Consider the following 24,524-nt stretch of genomic DNA (forward strand, 5'->3'; position numbering starts at 1 on the left):
AATCTTGAAACAAAGTTTTTCATCTAAGACTTTTTCAAAGAGTTCTGAGATTGCTTAAGAGTTGAGATATTGATCAAGGTGCTGAATACGATTCTACTTGTATTGATTTCAGATATTCATCTGTAACAAGTGTAATCTTTGAAAACTGCTGAACAATTCGTGTGTGTGTTTTGCTGAGATTGGTTGTGTGTTCTTGAGGTGTTCAAGATCAGCAATCTTAGTCTTGACCAAGGAGAGTGTGTTTCTTGAGGTGTTCAAGGTCATTTCTCTTGGTTGTTGTGTGGATATCCTCAGGGTTTCTGAGAAGACTGGATGTAGCTCTAGTTTGGAGTGAACCAGTATAAACAACTGTGTACAATCTCTCTATCCCTAACTCTTTAATTTCAGTTTGTTTGTTGTTTGCTGGTATAAACAACCGATTGTTTCGAAGAAACAACCGATTGTTTTTTTTTAGTATTACAGTTTTGCTTGCTGTTTTGGCTAACTGAATTGCTGAATCAATTGGTTTCTGAAATAAGTTCATTCTAGCTTTGAAAAGTTTGTGAAAACCCCTTTAAACAATTCACCCCCCCCCCTCTAGTTTAAAGCCATCTTTTCTAACAGCCGTAAAAAGTCATCAATACTTCATGAGTCAGGTTACTCCCTACTGGTACTAGTACTATGGCCTGGAAGCCACATTTCTCTCTTCTTTATTACTGCTCTAAGGTATCGGGGCCCGAGGCCTCCTCGCCCGTACCTTGGCCTCTGGTGGTGTCGCTCCCTCCATGGTCTTTCCTACCCATGGATATCGGGGGGTAACACCATTGATGTCTTGTTCTGGCGACGCCTCAACCTGACGACTCTCCATCTTGGCGACGCCTCATCTTGGCGACGCCTCAACCTGACGACGCCTTGTCTTGGCGACGCCTCAACTTGGCGACGCCTCAAGCGGTCAATCTGTTGACTTCCTTCCTTGGACCCTTTGAGTGGTCCCACCATATGTTGACTTTGACCTTGACGTTGACTTTAACTTTGACTTTGGTCAATGCCCGGAGACGGGACGGTACAAAATCCATTTTTTAAAAATATTTAACGGTTATTAGAGTTATTAAATAAAAACTACAAAGAGTCTTCTAGGAATGGGAGCAATTTAATTAATTTGCACAAGCTATTAGATATTTACACTGTTGTTATTATTATGAAAAACATATACTTAAAAATAAAAACTACTAAAAAGACTAATGTTTTGTGTATACTAGAGATGGTTTTTGAATCTGAATCTAATTGGAACTTATAAAAAAATAATTATAATGCGCAAGTAAATTAATCACAAAATATATTGGATTTAAATTTAAATATTTATCTTTAAAAATATAGAGAAACTTACACTGAATTTCTTTTATTTAGACAATAATATATTTACATCCTTCATAATCATCTATTGATAAATTTTTTAATGGTCAAATATATTTTTCAAAATATCTTAACAGTTTAATTTTTTGTTTTACCTAATTTTCTTATTGTAAATATTCAAATTAAAAGTTTGAAAAAAAAGACGAAAATCACTTTCACTTAAAAGTAAAAAGAAAAACATATTTAACAACTTGTTAATTTATAATGTCGAGACATATGCACCTCTTTACCCAAAGAAGATTGTTTAAAGAAAATTGTTTTTATTAACATATAGTTGGATGTTTACATATCCATCTTATGAAATCAACTTCGCTGTTTTTTCTACCTTAATCTTATCTTATAATTTCGATTCACTTTAATTTTTATCCTTTAATCTCGATTACTTACTTAAGTCAACTATTTTCTAATTTAATTAAACATAATTTTTTACAGAGAAATTCCAAATTAGTTAAATAGTATTTTACCTTTTATATTTTTTGATAAATTTTAATAATAAAACAAATATATTAAAAAATATTGTGTATTCATAAGATTTTTCAGTAAGATAAAGTGATAAAACATACCCTAAGAAGATGAAGAAAGGATAAATGGAAGAATAAAAATAAAGTCTTTTTCACACAGAGAAGCTGCAACATAAAAAGGAACAACAAAAGGACCTTACACTGAAAAAGCCACCATGCCCGAAGAAACGACATCGATTGACTACGTCATGGAGGCCGCATCTGGGGCCCACTTCTCCGGCCTCAGACTCGACGGCCGGCTACCTTCCTCCGCCACCGCCTCCGCCACTCCCGATTCAACCCTGGCATCGGATTCTCACCCCAATCAGCCTTTCGTTATAGGTTTTTATTCTTCCTTTTCTCCGCACTTTTCCTTCTTTCAATGTTTCAATTTCAAAATTAAACGAATGCGATTAACGTGTGTGTAGGAGTTTCCGGAGGTACTGCCTCCGGGAAAACCACCGTCTGCGACATGATCATTCAGCAGCTTCACGATCACCGCGTCGTCCTCGTCAATCAGGCACGCCTTCACTCTCCCTCCATCTTTTTTTTTAATTTAAAATTAATAATAATTATTTAATTGATATTTTTGTTTAAAACCGTGGAGTCAACAATAGTATCAATTAAAGACCAAATGATGTTTGTAGACAAATGATAATGGGATGTGTCATACCTTTCTTTTGATTTTGTTATAATGTAGAAATGATAAGTGTAAAATGGGAAACTTCACGTATCAAGAAATTTTAAATGATCTTTATGTAAAAATCAAAGACCGATAAAAGGAAATAGAGGGACTGTTATTTTAGTTTCTGGAACTGTGAGAGACTGTCTCCTAATATCCTTGCATTCTGTATAACTGTTTTTTTAATTTTCAAGATATACAACTTACTTTCGTTATACTTCCTCCGTTCCAAAACAGTGTTGTACAATGGCTATTTCAGCAATTTAGTTTTGTTCCTAGACTATAGTTGTTTTGCAAATCTAAGGTAACTTTTGTAGTGTTTTCCAGTTAGATCTAGTAAAACATTAAATAGTTTAGTCTACAAATGTAATAGTTTATGTTTTCCCGACTGTACTAAGCTAAAATAACTATAGTTTTGGAATAGAGCGAGTAGTTCCTAAATTATCATTATATTTTAGTGGTAAATACTAAATTTTCAATTTCAGGAATTTATTTGTCAATTTTTTTTAAATTTCAGAGACTAGTACAAGACCCATTCCAATTTCTGGCACTAAACTAATTTATGTGTTTTTATTTGTGTGTATAGGACTCGTTTTATCGTGGGCTGACACCCAAAGAGTTGGAACGTGTTCATGAGTATAATTTTGATCACCCTGGTAATTTTCATTTCCGTTTAAACTCACTGGTTGACTTGAGCGAGTTTAGTTCACTCGGTGGGTTCCGTTTCTTGTAGAGGCTTTTGACACCGAGCAGTTGTTAGAATGCATGGGGAAACTCATCAGTGGCCAGGGCGTGCATGTTCCCATTTATGACTTCAAGAAACATCAGCGTTCTTCTGATAGTTTTCGCCAGGTTTCAACTCGAAAGAATGATGTCATTTTGTTTTTGGTTTGTTAGGATTTCTTTTTAGTTGATGTGGTGCTTTTTGCTTAGGTTAATGCCTCTGATGTGATTATACTGGAGGGGATTCTTGTATTCCACGATCAGCATGTGCGGGATCTGATGAACATGAAGATCTTTGTAGACACAGGTTTGTATCTTAATCTTTCAACAATGATGTGTCATATGAAAGGTTTGTGGCACAGTCATGCAACCTTTGCTCTTGTGGAAAATTGTGGATAAATTTACTGCAATTGTATTGTAGACGTCATGTGGTTGCAGAGAGTCTGAAAACCTTAATTTTAATGCCAAATTGCGGTTGTAGACTGTGTTTAGTTGACATGGGAGTTTACAACTTGTTTATGAAACACAATGCGGAGCTATAGTTACTAATTAATTGTGTTGCATTTCTGTGGATGCTTGGTAAAGTAAATACTGGTAGGCATTTCATAAGAATATGAAAGAAAGAAAGTTCTAAAATCCACTAATACACAGCATAATTGCTGTGAGACTGTAGAAATGGTCAGGCCATTAGGTTTACTGTTTGATTATTACAGCAAAGGATTGTGTTTTTTGTTTTTTATTGGATGGACTATATAGATGGTTTCCTGGACAATATGTAGAATAGAAGAGTAGACTGTTTTGTTTACTTCATATTCCTATGGAAATGTGACTTTCCCTCTTCCCTCTCAAAGGAGTAAAATTAAAGTAAAAACAAGATATTACTACTTTTCTTTGGCACGAACAATACCTTTGAATGGGATGTTACATTCCCAAGTTCCCATTCCTTGGAATAAAATTGTAAACATTGAAACGGACAAACTACACACTATTATATTAGTATCTTATATGTTTCATCAATGGTTATTAATTTCTTACAGATGCTGATGTGAGGCTTGCTCGTAGAATTAGACGTGACACAGTGGAGAGGGGCAGGGATATAAACTCTGTTCTTGAACAGGTATGTCCAACAGTTTAATTTGTAAGCATGGCTTTAAAGCAGCCACACTACTAATGACAGCACTTCCCCTATGAATTTATATTTTTGAGAAAGTTTCATGTCTGAACATAGAGAGAATTTCATAATCCTCATGTTGTGCGATCACTAGCATTGCATATTTATCCATAACTACTTGTAATGTTGTTTTGTAGTATGCAAAATTTGTTAAGCCTGCATTTGATGATTTTGTTCTACCATCAAAAAAGTATGCTGATGTGATCATTCCTCGTGGAGGTGATAATCATGTAGCCATTGATTTGATTGTGCAACATATCCGTACAAAGCTTGGTCAACATGATCTATGCAAAATATATCCAAACGTCTATGTTATTCAGTCTACATTCCAGGTATGCATAAACATAGCTTGTCATTTTAATTTTAATTTTTCCAATCCTAATGATGTAAAATTTGGGGATATCCAATGACACATTCATACTAGTCACACAAAAAGACTAGTTACTTTACTTAATGTACCTTATCAAATCCTTGATGTCATAGTTTTTTATTGTTGGTGGAATTGAAAAGGAGAATTATCAAGTTTTACATTTTCTGGATCATAGAAATTATTTCAATGTAACCAAAGTACTTTGTTTCATTACGAATATCCAAGAAAGATCTAAGAATTATTTTGAAAAGACATACAATGAAGAGTATTCTTGCTTTTATTTGAATTTGGATACATGCCAAATGACACCATTTGATCCATGGAGCTAGTTGACCTCACCTAGTAGGATAAGGCTCTTGTTGAATTCAAATTCAAATTGGGATATATATCAAAGTGGAGCAGAAATTGGAAATTGAGAACAATCACATTTCAGGGCTACAACTTGTGATTTTTATACAGTACAAAATGATACAAATGCATAGGCTGCACTAAAGAGGCTGGAATATTCATTTAGATAGAAAGTAACATAGGTTGTTTTGTACTTTGGTAATTCTTGCTGCCCTTTCCTTTATCTGTGTTTCAAAAACCAAACCAGTGGGTCCCAGGGCCAACCAAAAATATTAATAAATCACAATTTTAACTCTTTTTTCTTTTAAAAGTAAAAAAAAATCTAAAATATTTTTCATTTACTTTTTTATTCTACGCATAAACTTATTATTAATAAATATTGATGTATATTATTGAAATGTTAGTTTAAGTTTGATAACATTTTATTTAAACTTATATATATATATATATATATATATATATTTAAAAGTGAAGAACCTATAAATTTATGTTTTATTTTAGTTTTGTTTTTAGCATCTTAAAATTATGATATTATACTTTCTTAATATTTGTATATATTTTATCTACTAAAATAATTTTATTTATATCGTTTTGACCCTAGTTCAACCATGGTTGAACCGTTGAAACTTTAATGAGTACCTTCACTGGTTCAATCAATAACCAGTCCGGTTTTAAAAATAGGTTTCTATTGACAAGCTACAAGTTGGTATAATGTGAGGTAAGCCCCCATTGGGTGGTTTCTGTTCAATAGGGGGATTCTAACAGATTGACAACTTGACAGAAGAGAAAACTATGAGATTGAATTTTGGTAAATATCAGATTTGAATTTTGAGGGCAAGTGAGATCCTAGACTCTCAAAATCCTAAGAGAAAACTAGTATTCATTCTTTTCCAGTGAACATTGTTTTTTCTTTCAATAATCAGAGCTCTGGTTTTAGTGCTTTGGGTATTGAATCTTAAAGATGATTTTGAAATTTAAAGATGTAGAGGCGTATGTGTAGTGGCACTTAACTGCTGTGAAAACACTAGAGGTTGAGAAGCTATCACAGACTGTGAAGGCTCTAAGAGAGTGTATTTTCAGTTGATGGGCTTAGGTTAGGTGGTGGAAATGGCAAAATCCGAATACAACATGGTGGAACTTTGTGAAGGCTGTGATTAAAAATTTCCAACCAGAGTATGACCTAGATCAAGTGGTCTGGGCATCAGAAAGAAACAAGGTTGCAGCCACAAATTTTGAACCAGATACAACCAAGAATTGGAAAAACTAGAAGGTAGTAAGAAGTGTAGGTTGGATAGAGTAATCATTGGATACTTGTAGGTTTTGGAAAGGAGCCCATTTTTAGGAAGGGAGACCATCTTCTTGGTTATTAGAGTGGACAAACAAATGCAACTTCATCTCAGCAAAAATGCAAGGAGACAAGAAAGATGGGAAATTTGTGCTCAATAAAAGACATGCTGATTACCAATACTTGAAAATGATGTGGATCCACTTATGAAACCTCTTGCACCGCAAAAGTATGACGGATGACCACTCTATAGATCTATGGGTATATTGCACATATGTCTAATTGCCTTTGAGATGTTGGTGTGAGACTAGAGGCCAATATTTTATTTTGACCAGATTTGCTTATTTTTGTATTTTGCTTTTATTCAATAATTATGATGTTCATTTCTTTGATTGTGTTTCTTTAAATATGATAAGTCCTTAATTGAAAATTCAATATTTTGCGTGGTTCTTTGTTGGCTATGGTTATACATTTCAGATAAGAGGGATGCATACATTGATTCGGGACCGAGACATTTCAAAGCATGATTTTGTGTTTTATTCAGATCGACTTATACGCTTGGTACTTTATGATTTGCGGCTCTGCTGAATTTCTTCCATTCATGGGTTTTCAGTACTTAGTTTATGAGACATGATTTTGGTTATCAGGTTGTTGAGCATGGTCTAGGTCATCTGCCTTTCACAGAAAAGCAAGTGGTTACTCCCACAGGTAATCATCAGCTGTCATTGTCCTCAGTCCTTTCAGTATTTATGTTCATTACACCTTCTCTTGTTATTTGGAGAATAAGATTTGTGCTGTGAACTGCAACATGTTTGATAAAGAAGTGCCAGATCAACAGTAGTTCACTAATGAAAGCTTATTTTGACAACCATAATTAACTGAAATGAGGTTCAAATTGCAGGATCCGTCTATACTGGTGTTGATTTCTGCAAAAAGTTGTGTGGTGTTTCAATTGTTCGAAGGTGAGCATTGAACCAGGTATTAATTTTGGCGAGTATTTTTAGAAATGCAATGATGGAACTAAGTACAGTTCCCTTGTTTGATTTGATTAACGATCTCAATTTTGATATGGGTGTGTATATGGTTAAGCATCTCTGGTACTAAAACTGCAGCTATTCACTTCTAGACTGTCTCTTGGGCTTATTGTTCTTCATTGTTTTTGGATTCTAGTGGTGAGAGCATGGAAAATGCACTTCGTGCATGTTGTAAAGGCATTAAAATTGGTAAAATTCTGATTCACCGGGATGGAGACAACGGAAAACAGGTAAATGAATTATTTGGAATTAGACATAGAGATATAGGTTCTTTACTGATGTTGTTGGTGTTCAATGGTAAACCCTTTGCTTCTCTGAGCAGCTTATATATGAAAAGCTTCCCAAGGATATTTCAGAACGGCATGTTTTGCTTCTTGACCCGGTCCTGGCCACAGGTTAAGACTTAGAATCTTTGCCCGCAATTTATTTTTCCATTTTATATTTCTATAGCCATTTTTTCTTGAAATTCGTAGGGGTAGTTAATGCTCACGATTTTATTTGCATTTTTTGAATTGATGGGAAGAAACCCTGTTAATGAGTTGATAGAATCGTTAAGTTGTACATTATGTTACTGGTATGAATGGTATCTGTTAATGTAGAAATACTGTTTTGCAGGGGAGTCAGGCATATCCTAATGATGATATAAATAAATATAATTGAATTTGTTATAGAATAGACGTAATTGTATTTTGATAGATACTGTATTAGAGTGAATGTGAAAGTACTGACCCATTAAATTGTTTCTTAACTACTATTTTGGGATGGCTCACATGTACTAGTCTAGTAGTCTACTTCTCGTATACTGTTAATACCGTCTGTGTTCGTTGTTGATAAATAGATAAAATCAATAACTTCCATTTTTAGGTAACTCCGCCAACCAAGCAATTGAGTTACTCATTCAGAAAGGAGTACCAGAAAACCACATTATATTCCTGAATCTCATTTCTGTGAGTTAATTCTGATGCCTTCTTTGCTGCTGATATAATCAGTTATTTGATTATCATTTCACACTGTTTACATACACGGATCTTATGGGCCTTTTTGCATTCAGGCTCCTGAGGGAATCCATTGCGTGTGTAAAAGGTTTCCGTCATTGAAGATTGTCACATCTGAGATTGATGTTGAATTAAATGAAGAGTACCGTGTTATCCCAGGATTAGGCGAATTTGGTGATCGCTACTTTGGCACCGATGATTGATCCTGAAGCATGACCAAAGGTGGAGACACCTTTTGGTAGCCTCCACATTGTATTAACATCAATGCAAACCTACACAGACGTTGATATACAAGAATGGTTTTCATATTATTAAATGTAGTGATCAGTCTTAGCAAGATGGTGTTACCAAACACAAATTGCTTTGCACGATTCTGTCAATATTGATCTTAAGTTAGTTATGTGGAAAAATATTCCGTAGTTATGGGGTACAATCTATATCACAACCAGATCAGTCATCGATGTATGTAAATTGTGTTACCATATTTCATACATATATCTGGTACCAAGTAAATAAACTTAAGTTTTTACCATGTCTTAAATAATTTATGTCACTCTTGTTAAACTTGGACCGACCAATATTACTTAGGCTTAATCAATTCTCGTCACTATATGGGCCTTCTGACTTATCCAGTTTTGTTTGAGTCAAAAAAAGATATTTTTGAAAAGTAGAAGAAGAACAAAAAAAAGTAGTCTCTATGATAAAAAAAAAATACTAAAGAAACTTAATACAATAACCACAAGTATCCTCAAATAACGTCTAAATGTATTAATATTTGACAGTTCAAATCTAAAGTAGTAGTCTCTATCACAATTTTTGTAATACCAGTTTGTTACTGGTTCACGTATAGTGGCTTGTGTGGTTAAGAAAATTGGACTGGATTTCCCTTTTCCTTACAATCAAAACATCCATACTATTTTACGGTAGATGTTGATGTTCTTTGTCAAAAACTAGTTATAAATCCCATTAAGACCAAGAGTCATCGTGATTCCCAAACCGTGAGAATAAAGTTCTTCAACATTGATCCAATGTTTGATGTGCACAGATAAAAGGTTTGGTTTAGTCATCTTTGACGGACAACGATGGAATACCAAGTTGAGTAGGTGATATGGAAGCCATTTCAAAGGTTGTAAGGGCTTTTTGACAGGAAAGCTTATGAGTTCAAGAATGATTTGAAAGTGTAACCTATAATAACTTAACATAACTTTTCATGGTGCGAGTGAAGTGAAGTGAAGTCACATTTGATTACTTTTTTACGACACATTTGATTACTCGTTTACGACAAGTGTACTGAGTCAGAAGTAATAATTTGTCTTTAAGGATGTGATATCAAACCTACAAGAAACAATTATTTAAAATTTTAATCGTAGCATTTACTAAGTATAAAAATACGTAGAGTAATTTGATTTGAAAGTTATTAACATAAGTTTGCATGAAAATTAAATAAAAATAAATTAAATTATTTGGATGAGTCAATTGAGAAACTTGGGGATGAGGTTAATCATTCTTACTTAGTTTCAATGAATAAAAACATATAACATTCCATCTTTATTAACATTGATGGACCTATAAAAATCATTATATTGATTCCTCATACTACAAAATTATTAAGAGAATCTCCTAAATATTGATTTTTTGCATATTTATAAAAACTCATTATCATTACAAACAAATGTTATAAAGCAATTAAGGTAGGTGATGAAGCGAGAGGTGTGCCAGGAGGTGGTGGTGGTTGCACAAGAGGGCGTCTAATGTCTAGAGACTTCAACAACATGCAATTTATTAAGGTTAGAATAGTCTAATGTTGCTAAGTTTGTATCAACAACATTTGTTTCAATTGCAAAACCAGCATCACAAAAGTTAGAATAGTTTAGAACATCAGACTATATAAACTCATATATCTCAGCGTCTGTCCGATCAATTAAATCAGAAAAATCACAATCCTCTAAAAAATCTAACACATTATCATCCAAAATGTCAAGATTATCACAAAGTGATCTTCAATCGTTTGTTTCATAGTGTGTAGGATATTGAACTAGACTAGAATGTCTCCAAACTCCATAGTCAGTGTGCCTGCATGAACCTCAATCTTGGTGCGGCGAAGATGATGGTTGTTGCACCAAAAGGTGAATCTTCTCCACCCATGTCCAAAATGTAGAAATCTGTAGGAAAACAAGTTTATTTACTTTAATAAAGACGTCTTCAAGAAGTCCTACAAGTTGAATTGTTCTCCTATTAGCGAGTTGAACGACTATACTTGTGGGTTTAAGAGGACCAAGAGACAAAGAAGTAAACACAGATAAAGGCATAACATTTATAGATTCTCCCAAGTCAAGCATCGCATTTTAAAATTGGTTATTGCCAATTATGCAAGGAATGGTGAAAGTGCCTAGGTCTTTGCATTTCTCAGGTATTGCTACCATAGGCTTTTCAATGAGAGTAGAAACATTTCTTCCTATGTCTACCTTTTCGTTCCCTTTAAGACGCCTTTTATGTGTGCAAAGATCCTTCAAAAATTTGGCATATCTAGGAATCTGTTAAATAGCATCTAGCAGAGGAATGCTCACCTCGACCTTTCTGAATGTCTCAAGAATCTCCTTGTCAACTTCTTCCATTTTTCTCCTTGTACATCAACTTCATGAGACGATATAGGAGGAGCGTCCATGTTATTATTGCTTGCGTTGGCCCTTCTTTGATCATCATTTGCTGGAGTAGTTATGTTGGAGGTGTTAGATGATCTCGACTGATCGTCTACTTTGGTGGATTTTTGCACAGGTGCTTGCAACTGAGTACCACTTCTCAAGTGATAGCAATGACATTCTTTGAATTGATGGTCGTTTGGGAGGGAAGCTTATCAAACCCTTTTGATTTCATTTCATTCACGCTAGTGGCTAACTGACTAATCTTATTTTCCAAGTCATGAATGTTTGCCTTTGTTTTTTTGTACTCTTTCATCTGTTTTTTTGTACTATTTCATTTGCTTTCTAATGGAACTTCATGTTAAATTCAATCATTTGCTTCATTATATCCTCTAGAGAATATCCATCTTTTGTTAATACAACAACTAGTAATGAAGATGGTTGTTGTTGTTGTTTTGAGTTACCCCATCTAAGATTTGGATGATTCCTCCAACCCGAATTATACTTATTGGTGGAAAAATCATGGTTGAATGGTTGCTAAGGTGGGTTAGAGAGTCTATCAATGAAGGAAAAATCAGTACATTGTCTTCCACTATTAAAGATGTTTGCAGCATAAGCTTGAGGACATTCAACATTATTTTCTCCTTCAACTTCTTGAAGAGTGGGGCAAGTATCAATGGCATGGTTAGCTGTACAGATTCCACATACCTTTGCAACCGTTTGAGGAATAATTAGCTGCTTCATCATGGATGTATGGTTGTCTAACTGTTCCTTCATCTGAGCATTATCAACTGCATATCTAGTTGTCATCTCATGAACTCCACAAACAGGTATTGTAGAGTTGCTACGTGTATGGAATTGTTGATTGTTAGAAGCCATGATCTCAATCAATTGACTTGCAGCAACTGGCGTCTTATCAACCAAGGCTCTTCCACTGGCATCCTTTATCATCTGTCTATCAATAACCATCATACCCTCGTAAAAGTATTGTATTAGAACTTGTTCGTGAATATGATGGTATGGACAACTTGTACAAGGCCTCTTGAATCTTTCCCAGTATTCATAGAGACTTTCCCTGTCATGTTGTCTGATCCCGCATATTTCCTTTCTTATTGATGTGACTTTAGATGTCAGGAAGAATTTTTTAAGGAACATTTTCTCCAGTTCTTCCCAACTAGTCACTAACCTTGTCGACAAATAGTAAAGCCAATCTTTAGCTGCATCTTGGAGTGAAAAAGGAAACGCTTTGAGATTGATGGGCTCCTCTGATACCCAGTTGGGCTCATGGTGGTGCACACTATATGGAACACCTCAAGATGCTTATGTATGGTCTTGACGATGCCCTTTGGGCCCATCGTACAGCCTATAAAGCACCTATTGGGATGTCTCCTCTTAGGGTCGTCTTTGGAAAATCTTGTCATCTACCTATGGAGATTGAGCACAAAGCTTATTGGGCAATAAAGGCATGCAACATGGATTATGACTAGGCAGGAGAGCAGCAAAAACTCCAGCTGCAAGAGCTGGATGAGATCCGTTTGGAAGCATATGAGAACTCAAAATTTTACAAGGAGAGGACCAAGCATCTCCATGACCACTTCATCACTGGCAAGGAGTTTGTTGGAGGCCAAGTGTGTTAATGTTCAACTCCAGATTAAAGCTTATGCCTGGAAAGTTGCGCTCAAGATGGATTGGTCCATTTTTTATTACCCATGTCCATCCTCATGGTGCTGTAGAATTGCAGAGTCTAACGTCTACAAAGACATTTAAGGTGAATGGACACCGTCTAAAGCTCTTTCATGAGATTTCTCAAGAAGAGACGGTGGAAGAGATTACCTTGCAAGCCCCCAATTACCTTCAAGCTTGAAGAGGGAGTATTCCTTCTCTTACTTTTATCGTACACATCTATTAACTATTTTTACATTAAGGACAATGTTTGATTTAAGTGTGGGGGAGGAGAATTATAGTTTAGGATTTTTTTTGTCTCTTGTTTTTGTTTGCTTTGTTTGAGTTTCATTTTCTGTTTAAATTAAATAAATTAGCTTTTTAGGATCGTCTAATGACTGATATGTTTCATAATTCTTGCAAATCTTGGTTTCTTGATATTTGTTGTTTGGATTTTCTTAAAAATTGATAAATAAGTTGGTTATGAGAATTCTTAAGTTGAATCTTTTGATAGACTGTCCATAGTGAGTTTTTGAGTCGTAATTGATATATCTCTTAATACTCTCTGTAGTGTGTTTTTACTCATGTTTGCTTATACTCTAAAACTTATCTTGATTCTTTATTTTACAACCGTGATTTATGTGCATGAACTGAAATGATAGAGGCATTCTTTGTTTAAATTAACCCACTAGCCATATTAGCTTACCTTCATGATAATTCATTTGTTAGCCCCTTGAGCCTATAGCCTTTTTTTTTCTCTTATTTTTAATCCTCATTACAAGTCTTAAAACAGAAAAACCATGTTTGTCCCTACCTTAGAAGATAAAGGAGCTTTGAAATTATTTGGGAATAGGATCTTGAATAAGTGTGGGGGTGTATCTCATTCTAATAGTTTACCTCTTCAAATAAAAAAAGAAGAAGAAGAAGAAGGGAGTACAACCAGAAAAAGAAAAAGCAAATAAAGAAAATAAGAGTATATCCTCTAAATACACTAGATTCGTTGTCTACTATATCTTGAAATAAAAAGAAGAGTTGAATTGTCATGATACTTACACTTGTTTTTATACCTATCCTCCATTGCTCCTTTGTTTTTCTATGGTTTTTAAGCCTCCTTTCCCCATTTTACCTACCTTTACCTTAGCCTCATTACAACCCTTACGAAGTCCTCTTGATCTTTGATTGCATGTTTTCCGATTGTTGAGAATATTAGAGTTTTGTTAAGCATATGGTAGTATTTGTTTGCATGAGTGCTGAGTGTAAATACAAACCCTAAACACTTCAGAGTTGGAGAGTGTCCAGTGAAGTTTTATCATTTCTATTCAACCTTTGATTTCAATTACCTGCTTGTATATTAAGATATAGGAATTTTCATTCACATTTATCTTAATTCTTTGATTTCTTGAAATTATATCAGGTTTGTCATTATGTGTTCTTAGAATTTTCTATTTGCACTATTTTTATTTTTTCTTTGAGTCCTTAGAGTGTTTTTTCCAGGAGTGCAAAAGGATAAGTGTAGGGGTATTTGATGAGCATATATTTATTCACATTTAATAGCTTTAATCATATATTATTAGACTATAATAATAAATAAATTCATTGTTTTAATTCAGATTCATATAATTGAGTTTATGTGGGCCTTTATTATTATTTCTGTTAATTTTGTATTTTTAACCTAAGTTTCTTCTTTTTTATCAAAACAGGAAACAAGATCTGATATAAAGAATTAGAGAATTAAATTTGCAACTATCCGAGAAAAGGAATTGAATGCAAATTTCTGCCAGAATATTCTCTAAAACTTCTGCAATTAAAATTCCTCTGCAAAATCCTTAAAAAATACAAAACAAATGCTTTAGAGGATTAAAAAAATGAAACTTTTGTTTATCTAAACCTCATAACTCAATAGAAAATTACAAAGGAATCAACAAAAAAGGTTTAGCCTTCCATGCGGAGGCAAAACAAGAATAATACAAAATGGAAAAGAAAATTTGGTATAGAATGTGTTTGTTTCTCTCAAACGCGATCCAAAAAGCTCCTTCTTCCTTCCTATGAAGTCTCTTTTATAATCTTCTTTTCCTTGCACAAAATAGGATTAAAAATCTACCTTATGATATTGTTTTACAATTATCATGTCCTTCCTTTTTTGTTTTAAATTATTAAACATATATTTTCATTCCCAAACAATCTCAGATTTTACTCTTGCTTCTCTTCCATATATTGTTTCCAATTTTCTTCAGATTTGTGCATTGATTGTAATTCATTCCAACACTGCTGTGATAGATATTGTTGAAGATTTTCTTGAATAATATCTTCAAAGTATATTTGCTCTATTTTTGAAGGAAGAGGAATTTTAATTGCAGGATTTTTAGAGAATATCCGTGTAAAAATTTGCATTCAATTTCTTTTATGAAATATTTGCAGATTTAATTTTCCTAATTTTTTATTTCATATTTTTGTTTCCTGTTTTGATAAAAAAAGTTGCTAATGACAAAAAAGTTGCTCTCATTAAAAATTTACAACAACTAACTCGTTCCCCCAAATCAATTATATATTCACTATTTTAATTCCAGAACAATTATTAACTCCAATAAATTTCTCTCTTAAATAAACATATATAATTACGCACATCACTTCACACATATACATTTGGATTTGAAAAATAATATTACATCTTTAACAAATATTTGACATTATAACAAGTATAAATTGGATATCAAAAAATTGAAACAGAGAGAATATTATTATAAATATTCAAGTCAACAGTCTCAATCAACATAAGGTCAATTAAAATAATTTTTTAGGCTATTATTACATCATATCATACATCATTTAAATCATATTTATTCATGACATCAATCAATCCTCACCCGTTATTAAATTTCAAGCATCAAAAAAAAGATATGTAAAATATAATCATATTTTCATTAAAATAAATTAAATTCATGAATATCAAAGTTATTTAAATAAACCAAGTCAATAAGAATTTTTGTTACAAATGAATGAATTAATTTTATATCCATTGAGCAAAATTTTAAAGATATTTCTCCAATTGCTCTTGGGTCTAAATTTGTTAAGTGGATTTCAAATTGGTGAGCACGTTGCAATTTGTTGAATGAATTCAGGTTTTAGACTAATGTTGGCTCTTTTAGTGGAATTTGTTGAGCGGGTAAATCTAAAACTTGTCATTCTTTAAAATTTTCAAAAGTCAAAATCCAAACTTCAACTAATCAATTATAAGTCTAAAATAAATAATTCTCGAGAGTCAGACACCTCTAAACTCAATCCAAAAATTGTATGCATAACACCGAATAACTTCATAATCATAAGCCTTCTAACCTATAGTTTAGTAAATTTCCATCAATCTTATCATCACCTATGTTGAAATAGAAGTCATAATGTAAAACAATATAAAGTGAATAGGTGCAGACCCCACATTTACATTGCCCTCATTTTTTCCAACAAAACCATAACCAAATTCAAAAAAATGGTTTATTTTGTAACTTTTGTTATACAACTTTGTTTTAAGTTATTTTTTAGTATATCCTTGGGTTTTCATATCCAAATATTTTTTTTTCTAATATCTAAATTGCCCAATTATAATTATATGACATTGTATGTGCAAGGAAGATTCAAAATTTGTGGTATAAATATTAAGTTATAAGTTTAAATGGTGAAAGAAAGCTCCTCTTACCTCAATTAAGTTTTAAGTGAAGCAACACACAAAGCAAAGTTAAGAAGAAGATGATCACACTAAGAAAGTGAGAGTCATGAAAATGCAACAAGAGAGAAACTCAATCACAAAATTCAAGAAGGAAGAAGAAGAAGAAGCATATTTTCAAGTATAATACTCTAACCCTAAGAAAAGAAGGAAAATAAAATAGAGAAAAACTTACCTCTTGGATCTCCCTATGCTTGATCGTGAACTAGATAGAAGAAACAAGAGAAAATGGCCAAGTGAGTGGGTAAGGTAAGTGTGGCTCCTTTCAAGGACAAGAGTTGTTGGGAGACAAAAAAACAAATGAAAAATGCTACTACAAAGCTTCACAACCATACACATGCATGCATACAAGGGAGAGGAAAGAGATAAAGCTAACTCTTATACCTTAAGTCACACATATAGTAAACATGTTGACTTTCATCTTTCCTCCTTCTCTCTCTCTTTGGCATAAATCTAGTACAACAAGACGGGGTTTGGATTTTTTTTCTTGCTAATGGCACTTGTAGTTTGGCCTAACAAACCCAACAACACATGGTCTCTCACTACAAGAAAAAATGGTTTTAACGAGGGTTTATTTTTACATTATCTAGGGTTAAAACCTCCATTAAGTCATTTTTCCAGGGTTGTAGTTTCCCCCGCTAAACCATCTCTGGGGAATGTGTTCCCCAGGGTTTTTTTAAACCTCAGGAAAAGCCTTTCAAAAATACCATGGGTTTAAGAACCTCCGTAAAATACCATGGGTTTCAAAACCTCCGTAAAATACCACAGGTTTCAAAACTTCCGTAAAATACCACAGGTTTTAGAACCTCCGTAAAATACCACGGGTTTTAGAACCTCCGTAAAATACCATGGGTTTCAAAACCTCCATAAAATACCATGGGTTTCAAAACCTCCGTAAAATACCATGGGTTTCAAAACCTCCATAAAATACCATGGGTTTCAAAACCTCCGTAAAATATAAAATATAAGGTTTATGAGAAAATTCATATTCATTATATGCAAAAAAAAAAAAAAAAAAAAAAAAAAACTATATTAATCTTATGGCCCACTTATATAATCAAAATCGAAGTTTTCAAAATATACTAAAATAATTTTAAAAAAATCTGACATGAATAACCATAATGATAAACTAACATAATATAAAGTTATAAGAAATGAAAATATAAAATTAACATAATACAATTTTATTCATATATATATATATGGTTTATATTTATATATTATTATATGTTATACATTTGTCTCTATTATATAATATATAATTATGCATTAATTTTTTTCTATGTTTTCACATATTAGAGTACATTGTATGTTTATTATATGATAATATATGATATATGATTCACTGGAAAAGCAGCTGCAGCCGCAATGGAAAAGCATTCACAGTATAACACACATTTGCCTCTCACACGTCTTCAAAGTAAAACTGCATCACACCTTTCTTTTCTAATGCTAACATAGAAAATCAAAATTACTTATAAAAATCTTATTATTCCTGATTCAAATTAAAGATTTATTTAATATGATTTGGCCAACAGTCAATTTGTATCCTATGATGAATCAGAGATGACTTTGAATCTTGAAAGCACTGATGGTCTCTGATAAATATTACACGATTCAGCAATTCATTATTTTTTATTTTTCTTTTCAAGACTCTTATCAAAAACATTGAATACTTGGATAAACTTAAATTAAAAAAAAAAATAGGGAGCACTATTAAGTACACCCCAATTAGAAAAACTTAAATTAATATTTTGTTCCACTTCTCTTTCTCGATGAATTCTTACTTTATCTCTAAAGATGACAATAAGTATCTAAAAGAATCTAGAGATATATAAAAAATCAAACAGAATGATAAAACAAGAAGCCTTGCAGCTATTTTCAATGAACAGGAAAGTTAATGACAATACAAAGTAATCTCCTTTTACAAAATTGAGAGAAAAGTACATGCTTATAGTTATCATGCGCAGAGAAAATTAGAAATTAATATTCAATACTTACATTAGATTTATCAAAAAATGAGTTTTCGGAAGGCAGGCAAAAGAAATCAGCATCAGCACGCATTGGCTAACCTAACTGAAAACAATCAGCAGACCTACAAGTATGTTGTTAAAAATTAAAAAATTGACAGGCATGACAGTCAATACAGAGAAAAATTAAAGCATAAACTCATACCAGAAATATTCATTTAAATCATCATAGTTCCTCCACTGTGAATGCTTTGACCTTCCCTTTTTGCTGCGTTCAGCTTCCTTTTGAGCAAGGAAATATCAATTTATTCATCAATGTGAAAAATAAATGAAATAAGTTTATATGGATGGACGACCACAAACAAAAAAGGAAAGGACAAGCAGACTGTAATCAATGCAAGAAAAACCTTAGCAATCACATTGTAGATAGGAGTGACAACTTTCCTTAAAAATGCTTCTTCTTCACCTCCATAAGCTGGCTTCACATTCTCTCCAGTCATCGGACTGACATTACCAGCAAGCATACCATACAATTCAAAAGCCATCAACAGAAACCATATTCAAAAGAACCAATTCATGTCAATTTTCATAAGTAGCAAGTTACCATCAAAGTCTCAATTAAAGCCAACAAGACAAATGTGACAATGTAAGCAAATGCCAAAACCATAGGGAGAATATACACAAACATGCACATTGCCTCCTAAACAGTCAAGAAAATAAGATTATGCAACACCAGGAAAAAAAATAACAAAATCACATGACAAACGCGTCTATATTATATTATAAGAACTACATGTTTCAATGTAAACAATCACGGACAAATATTACATATATTGAAGATACAAAAAAACACAATTAATGATATAAACAGGGTACTATATCTTTCGAGACTGAAACTTACATTCATTAATTTTATAGTGTCAGAAACTAATGCATGATACAGACATTATAATGCTCTTAATAACCGTCTTGCTTAGGTTAAACATCAAGAAAGTACAAACACCAGCTCTCCTAAAAGCTTATTCCATATAAATGCATATAATTACATACTCATCTAAAGCACCATCACAGTCAATGGTTGAATCCCATCACCAATAGTTCTTATAAGTTCACTTTGTGTTTCTTCTTTTTCTTATAATAACTATCCTTCTCAAATTTAATCTAGTTTTCTTAGAGAAGAAATAAAGCAAATCAAAGAATGTAGAAAAGTGTAAATCGGTAAGAATTATGAAGCCTTTTGGAAAGGATATTTAAATATTTTGTACGTAGCAATGACAGAATTCAAAATATCAGTACCACTGGATTTCACTCATTCCTTAAGCTTTATTATAAAAATAGTATACATTACACTAGACATTATCTGATAGCTAAATTGAATAACTTAAAATATTTTAGAGTGGAAAAGATAAGCACATGCAGAAAGAAATTGTAGCCTACCAAATTTACCAGATTAAGCATTGACAAGTTGTTCTAGAATACCTTCACAGCACCTTCTTCAACAATTGACATCCGGGACAGACGGTTGTAATCTAAACCAATCTTTTTCTTCAACTCCTCCATAAAATTAAAATTTATTTCATGGAGGAGTACATCCATACTCCACCAATCGGTCATCAAGCAACTTACACAAGCCTGACATTAGTGTCTAGAGTTGGACACTCCTTCCAATTAAACCATTCTGCATACTCAACAAAACCAGAACATCCAAAACCAGTACTCACAATTTAGTACACTTGTATTTGTGTTGCTTTCTATCTTATTTCCTAAATTGACTTTAAACTTTTGTTAGTTGGCTAACGTAAGACGGTAGAAGATAGGTCCTAATAATAAAAGCCATATCAGCGTCAGGATCACCAAACAACAAAAAACAAGATTCAAGGACCAGTTTGATTTGAACTAGTCCTTTCTTTAATAAGCCTTTGTCTTTATCTTGGAATCTATGCATCCATGGACTGCAAGCATAGATATGCCCAAGCAACCTACTAGAGGTTTTCAAAATTTCAGGACCACCATCATATACTTATGATGTTTATTTAAAAACATAGTGCAGAATAAGCAAATAGTGCAGAATTGAAAACAAATGTGAAAACATAATGATTGGAAAAACTGGATCAGAAACAGTGAATGAAAACAAATGGTTGGGATCAGCTGGAGCAGATTTAACTATGAACCTATAGCAACCCTTGTACACATAGCTAACCATAGATCAAACAAAGACCATCAAAAGGAGCCTACATAACACCCTGGACCATAACCCTGCACTCCCCTCTTTCAAGCCACCAGAACCTCCAATCTATTCCAAAATAGCCTCCAATCTATTCCGAAGTTACTAGACCCTAGATTTAACAAAATCCTCAACATTTTTATTTCGATAAAGCGTTAGGGATTATGCTTCAACTGATTCAAATAAGCAACTCAGAAAATCAATGCCAACTGAAGAAATCGACAATGGAAACAAAGAAAGGATAATGAAAACAAGAGCAAAATCGATGGTGATGACGGTGGTGTTGCGTTCGCCGGAGAGAACAATGGTGGAGCATATAGGGGCGTGAGAGAGAGAATATGTACTGAGAAGAAGAAGAAGAAACCAAATACCGTGGTGAAGCAGCAGAAGCAGGTCCGGTGGAGGAGGAGAACTAGGTCCGCGTGGTGGAGGAGGAGAAGCTCTATGGATGAGAAGTAGTTACCGTGGAAGAGGAGAATGAGCTTTTTAGTCAAAATTGAAAAAAGTGTGAGAATTTTCCTGAGGTTTGAAAATACATCTTTTGGAAAAGTTAAAAAAAAAAGATAATTTTTTTTATTAAAAATATTTATATAAAATAAATAAAAATTAATTAATTTTAATTAAATAAATATTTAAAATTAAGAATATTTTTAAAAAAAATTATATGTTTAAACTTACATTTTCAAAAACTTTAAGAATTTAGTTATCAAATATATTAAAATTATTTTTTAAATTATTTTTTTTTTAATTTTAATTATATTTATTTATTGAAATTTGAGAAAATTTAAAATATTTTATTGATGTTTTACAATAAACATTTCAAACTTAATGAAAATTAAAAAAATTCCATTATTTTGATGAAATTTTAGAATAAATTAATGAAACTTAACAAAGGTTAAAAAGCCTCAACTATTTTGCAGAGGTTTTAAAGTAAACCTTTGAAAATTAACTAAGGTTAAAAAACCTCCGTTATTTTGCGGAGGTTTTGAAATAATCCTATGGAAATTAATGAAGGTTAAAAAAACCTCCGTCATTTTGCCAAGGTTTTATAATAAACCTTTGGAATTTAAATAAGGTTAAAAAACCTCCGTTATTTTGTTGAGGTTTTAGAAAAAAACCTCCATTAATTAAATCAATTCCTAAGGTTATGTTAACTTCCACTAAATAACCTCCACTAAAACCTTTTTTTCTTGTAGTGTCTTTTACCATTTTTATAACTCATATTGCTTGAAAATTAATTAGTAAAAGCCTCAAAAAGATTTTTTTTTTCAATTTTTAACTGAATCGTGTCTTAATTAATATTAAATCATATTATTCATATTTAAATTAATATTTTATTAAATTTTTTCTTAGTCTTCCAAGAATATTAAATTAAACTAAAATAGAAAATTAGAAATTTCAAGATAATATAAGAATTAAACACATTGCTCTCCTAATTCAAACAAAGTTTCTACCCACATGTTTATACATATATTACACTTCCAAAGATAGGATGTTACACGGAGGCTAGATAAGTCAAGAAATAAAAGTTTCCTAGTAGAACAATTGTTGAGGAAGAGATCATCGTAGGATGTATCAATTGTTTCATGGCAGAAATCAAATGGGACAAATCATAATTGAGTAGAAAAATTTACACCTTAATTATAAGTTATATCTTTTGGTATAATGGTAAAAGTTTTATTTAAAAATTGGTATTAGAGTCAAAGTCACAGACTTGATTATGTAGAATTAATCAGAACTGAAGTTCTAATACCAATTTGTTAAAAAATATAGTATCAAAGATTGAGAAAAGGACATAAAGTAAGAATGAGTATCTTTGGATGACTACAAAACTCACAGTTAATAGTATACAAATAGTGAAAACTTCACTTAAAGAATTACAACGTGCACTTTAAAAGTTACAAACATCCACATATCTTAATTAGTAGTAGAAGAACCCATATATAATGAAGAGTTCAAAGAGATAACTAATAGATAATAACTAATTCCTCACTAATGGAAATAATATAATATGCCTTTAGCTAGTTGGACCATTTTAGTTAATGGAGACATCAATCGATTACATAATGTTAAGATAATATAATGGATATTCCATTAGACAATTAAACACATGAAGAAGGTTAAAAAAATACACATATTCTCTTGTAATTTGTAATTGTTAATGTTCAAAGGCAATGTTAACTCTCATGTGGGTTTGAATAAAGGTTAAAAAACTTTGCACAATTGGTCTATCAAACATTGTAAATGGAGTCTTCTAAGGATTTGTAAAACACGTTCAAAGCATTTTCACAAGATAATTTAAAAGAGACCATCGATAGCAAATACAAGTGTGTAATGCATAATACCAAAAAATACACAATTTTATACTGGTTCACCCTACACTTGAAATATGTCTAGTTCTCTCTATGAAATTGTTAAGGATTCCACTAATCAATAAAAATTACAAATATTTCAATTGTCACTGCTGCCTTACAATGAATACATAAAGTCATTCTTCATTATCTGAGTACTCAAAGTCTCATTAGGCTAAATATACAAAGTCTTTCTAGGATAAATATACAAATGTTCTCCACGATATTTGTTAAACTCTCCCTAAGTTTAAGCATCGAGTATATAATGTCTTTCCCAACGAAATACACAAAACATCTTCTTTATGCTATGCAAAAGAAGAGTTGTTGATTACAAGGTTCACTGTAAAAAAAGAGGATAAGAAATATGCATGCCTTATTCTAATAAAATAAACCTTACAAAATGAAATACTTTAAAAAAAAAAGTTCACTCTCTTAAAGTTCTCTAGCAGACAAACTATATACTTTATTCTAAACACATGTCCAAAAATAACTAATATAAATTGCCTGGTTCATAGAATCTTATATAAAAGATTTCTTAGAAATTCATGACTTTTGCACATCTCATTGTTACTGTTATTGTAATATGAAGATGTATTGTTCACTCTCTTTGTCTTTATTGTGCTTCTACTTCAACTAATATTGATGAATGTGGCTTACCTTACAAACTTTATTGAAAAGAATTATTGATTAACGTATAAACATTAAACAATATTACATCTTAGGAACATGTAAAGTCTTTGTACTTAAAAATTATATGTTATACCTGATTTATATTTAAATTTAAATTTATATTTAAAGTTGGATCTTTATCCTGTACGTTAACTTGTAATGTAGTAATGTGAACAAATGGTTAAATAATTTATTTTATTTTTAAAAATTTAAAATATGATTAAATATATATTTTTTATGAAAAGTCCACATAAAAGAAAAGAATATCCATTGTTATAGATATAATAATATAAATATTTTTAAAATAGATTAATACAGAAAAAGAAAACAATTATCTATAAAATAGTTACATGAACAACAAGAATAAAAATTTATAAAACAAAATGTGCAGAGAAGGACAGGATTGGTATTTTGTATAGATTATTTTAAAAAATTAAAAAATTTATTTTTTACTATTTTTTATATATACAATTTTTTATAATTTTAATATTAATTTTTTTAAATATAATACATCATTTTTTATTATCATCAAAGAAATGACACACTGAATATGTTTTCAGTAGTATAAATAAAAGAATATACACTCATATTTATTTCTTGGTTAACATTTATAAATTTATTTAAACCAAAATAATTTAATATTTAAAAATGTTGATATATTAACTACTCAGTTAAATAAATTTTATATGAACCAAAGCAACAAAAGTAAAATAAGAAACAGAAATAAAAATTGGTGCGATTCATGAATCTTTTCCCTCCTTCCTCTAAATTATGTTTTGTTTTCCCTCCAAAAT

General features: G+C 31.9%; 2 protein-coding genes across 4 annotated transcripts; one reads left to right on the top strand and one right to left on the bottom strand.

The window, feature by feature from the left end:
* The first annotated feature begins 1,951 nt into the window (after positions 1-1,951).
* LOC137813859 (uridine/cytidine kinase UKL1, chloroplastic) lies at positions 1,952-9,044 on the top strand. Its single transcript, XM_068616308.1, has 14 exons — positions 1,952-2,234; positions 2,321-2,412; positions 3,161-3,230; positions 3,308-3,426; positions 3,508-3,604; positions 4,335-4,414; positions 4,606-4,800; positions 6,949-7,032; positions 7,119-7,179; positions 7,373-7,433; positions 7,642-7,735; positions 7,828-7,900; positions 8,370-8,452; positions 8,557-9,044. Exons 1-14 carry the CDS (start codon positions 2,069-2,071, stop codon positions 8,701-8,703), a joined length of 1,422 nt encoding a protein of 473 aa, XP_068472409.1. The 5' UTR covers positions 1,952-2,068; the 3' UTR covers positions 8,704-9,044.
* A 1,480-nt stretch (positions 9,045-10,524) lies between these two features.
* On the bottom strand, positions 10,525-21,231 carry LOC137813861 (callose synthase 3-like). Of its 3 annotated transcripts, XR_011081517.1 has the most exons (5): positions 18,894-21,171; positions 18,692-18,768; positions 18,518-18,611; positions 16,692-16,721; positions 10,525-10,662 (listed from the first exon to the last, which is right to left on the bottom strand). XR_011081517.1 is itself a non-coding variant. In XM_068616309.1 (3 exons), exons 1-3 carry the CDS (start codon positions 19,029-19,031, stop codon positions 18,584-18,586), a joined length of 243 nt encoding a protein of 80 aa, XP_068472410.1. In that variant the 5' UTR covers positions 19,032-21,231; the 3' UTR covers positions 18,372-18,583. The 3 variants fall into 3 exon arrangements, 2 of the variants coding, with proteins under 2 accessions (XP_068472410.1, XP_068472411.1); XM_068616309.1 differs by lacking the exons at positions 10,525-10,662; positions 16,692-16,721 and having other exon boundaries at positions 18,372-18,611; positions 18,894-21,231; XM_068616310.1 differs by lacking the exons at positions 10,525-10,662; positions 16,692-16,721 and having other exon boundaries at positions 18,372-18,611; positions 18,906-21,156.
* Between the last annotated feature and the right edge of the window lie 3,293 nt (positions 21,232-24,524).

The sequence above is a fragment of the Phaseolus vulgaris genome, chromosome 1, assembly GCF_000499845.2.
Source record: "Phaseolus vulgaris cultivar G19833 chromosome 1, P. vulgaris v2.0, whole genome shotgun sequence".
Lineage (NCBI taxonomy): Eukaryota > Viridiplantae > Streptophyta > Magnoliopsida > Fabales > Fabaceae > Phaseolus > Phaseolus vulgaris.

Excerpts from the sequence above, each read along its gene's own strand:
- LOC137813861 (XM_068616309.1), bottom strand. The coding sequence starts at position 19,031 with ATGGCTTTTGAATTGTATGGTATGCTTGCTGGTAATGTCAGTCCGATG. Across the intron at positions 18,769-18,893 it reads TCTACAATGTGATTGCTAAG|GAAGCTGAACGCAGCAAAAA; the intron begins GTTTTTCTTGCA and ends CTTGCTCAAAAG. Across the intron at positions 18,612-18,691 it reads GATTTAAATGAATATTTCTG|GTCTGCTGATTGTTTTCAGT; the intron begins GTATGAGTTTAT and ends ACATACTTGTAG.
- LOC137813859 (XM_068616308.1), top strand. The coding sequence starts at position 2,069 with ATGCCCGAAGAAACGACATCGATTGACTACGTCATGGAGGCCGCATCT. Across the intron at positions 4,415-4,605 it reads TAAACTCTGTTCTTGAACAG|TATGCAAAATTTGTTAAGCC; the intron begins GTATGTCCAACA and ends GTTGTTTTGTAG. Across the intron at positions 7,736-7,827 it reads ATGGAGACAACGGAAAACAG|CTTATATATGAAAAGCTTCC; the intron begins GTAAATGAATTA and ends TTCTCTGAGCAG.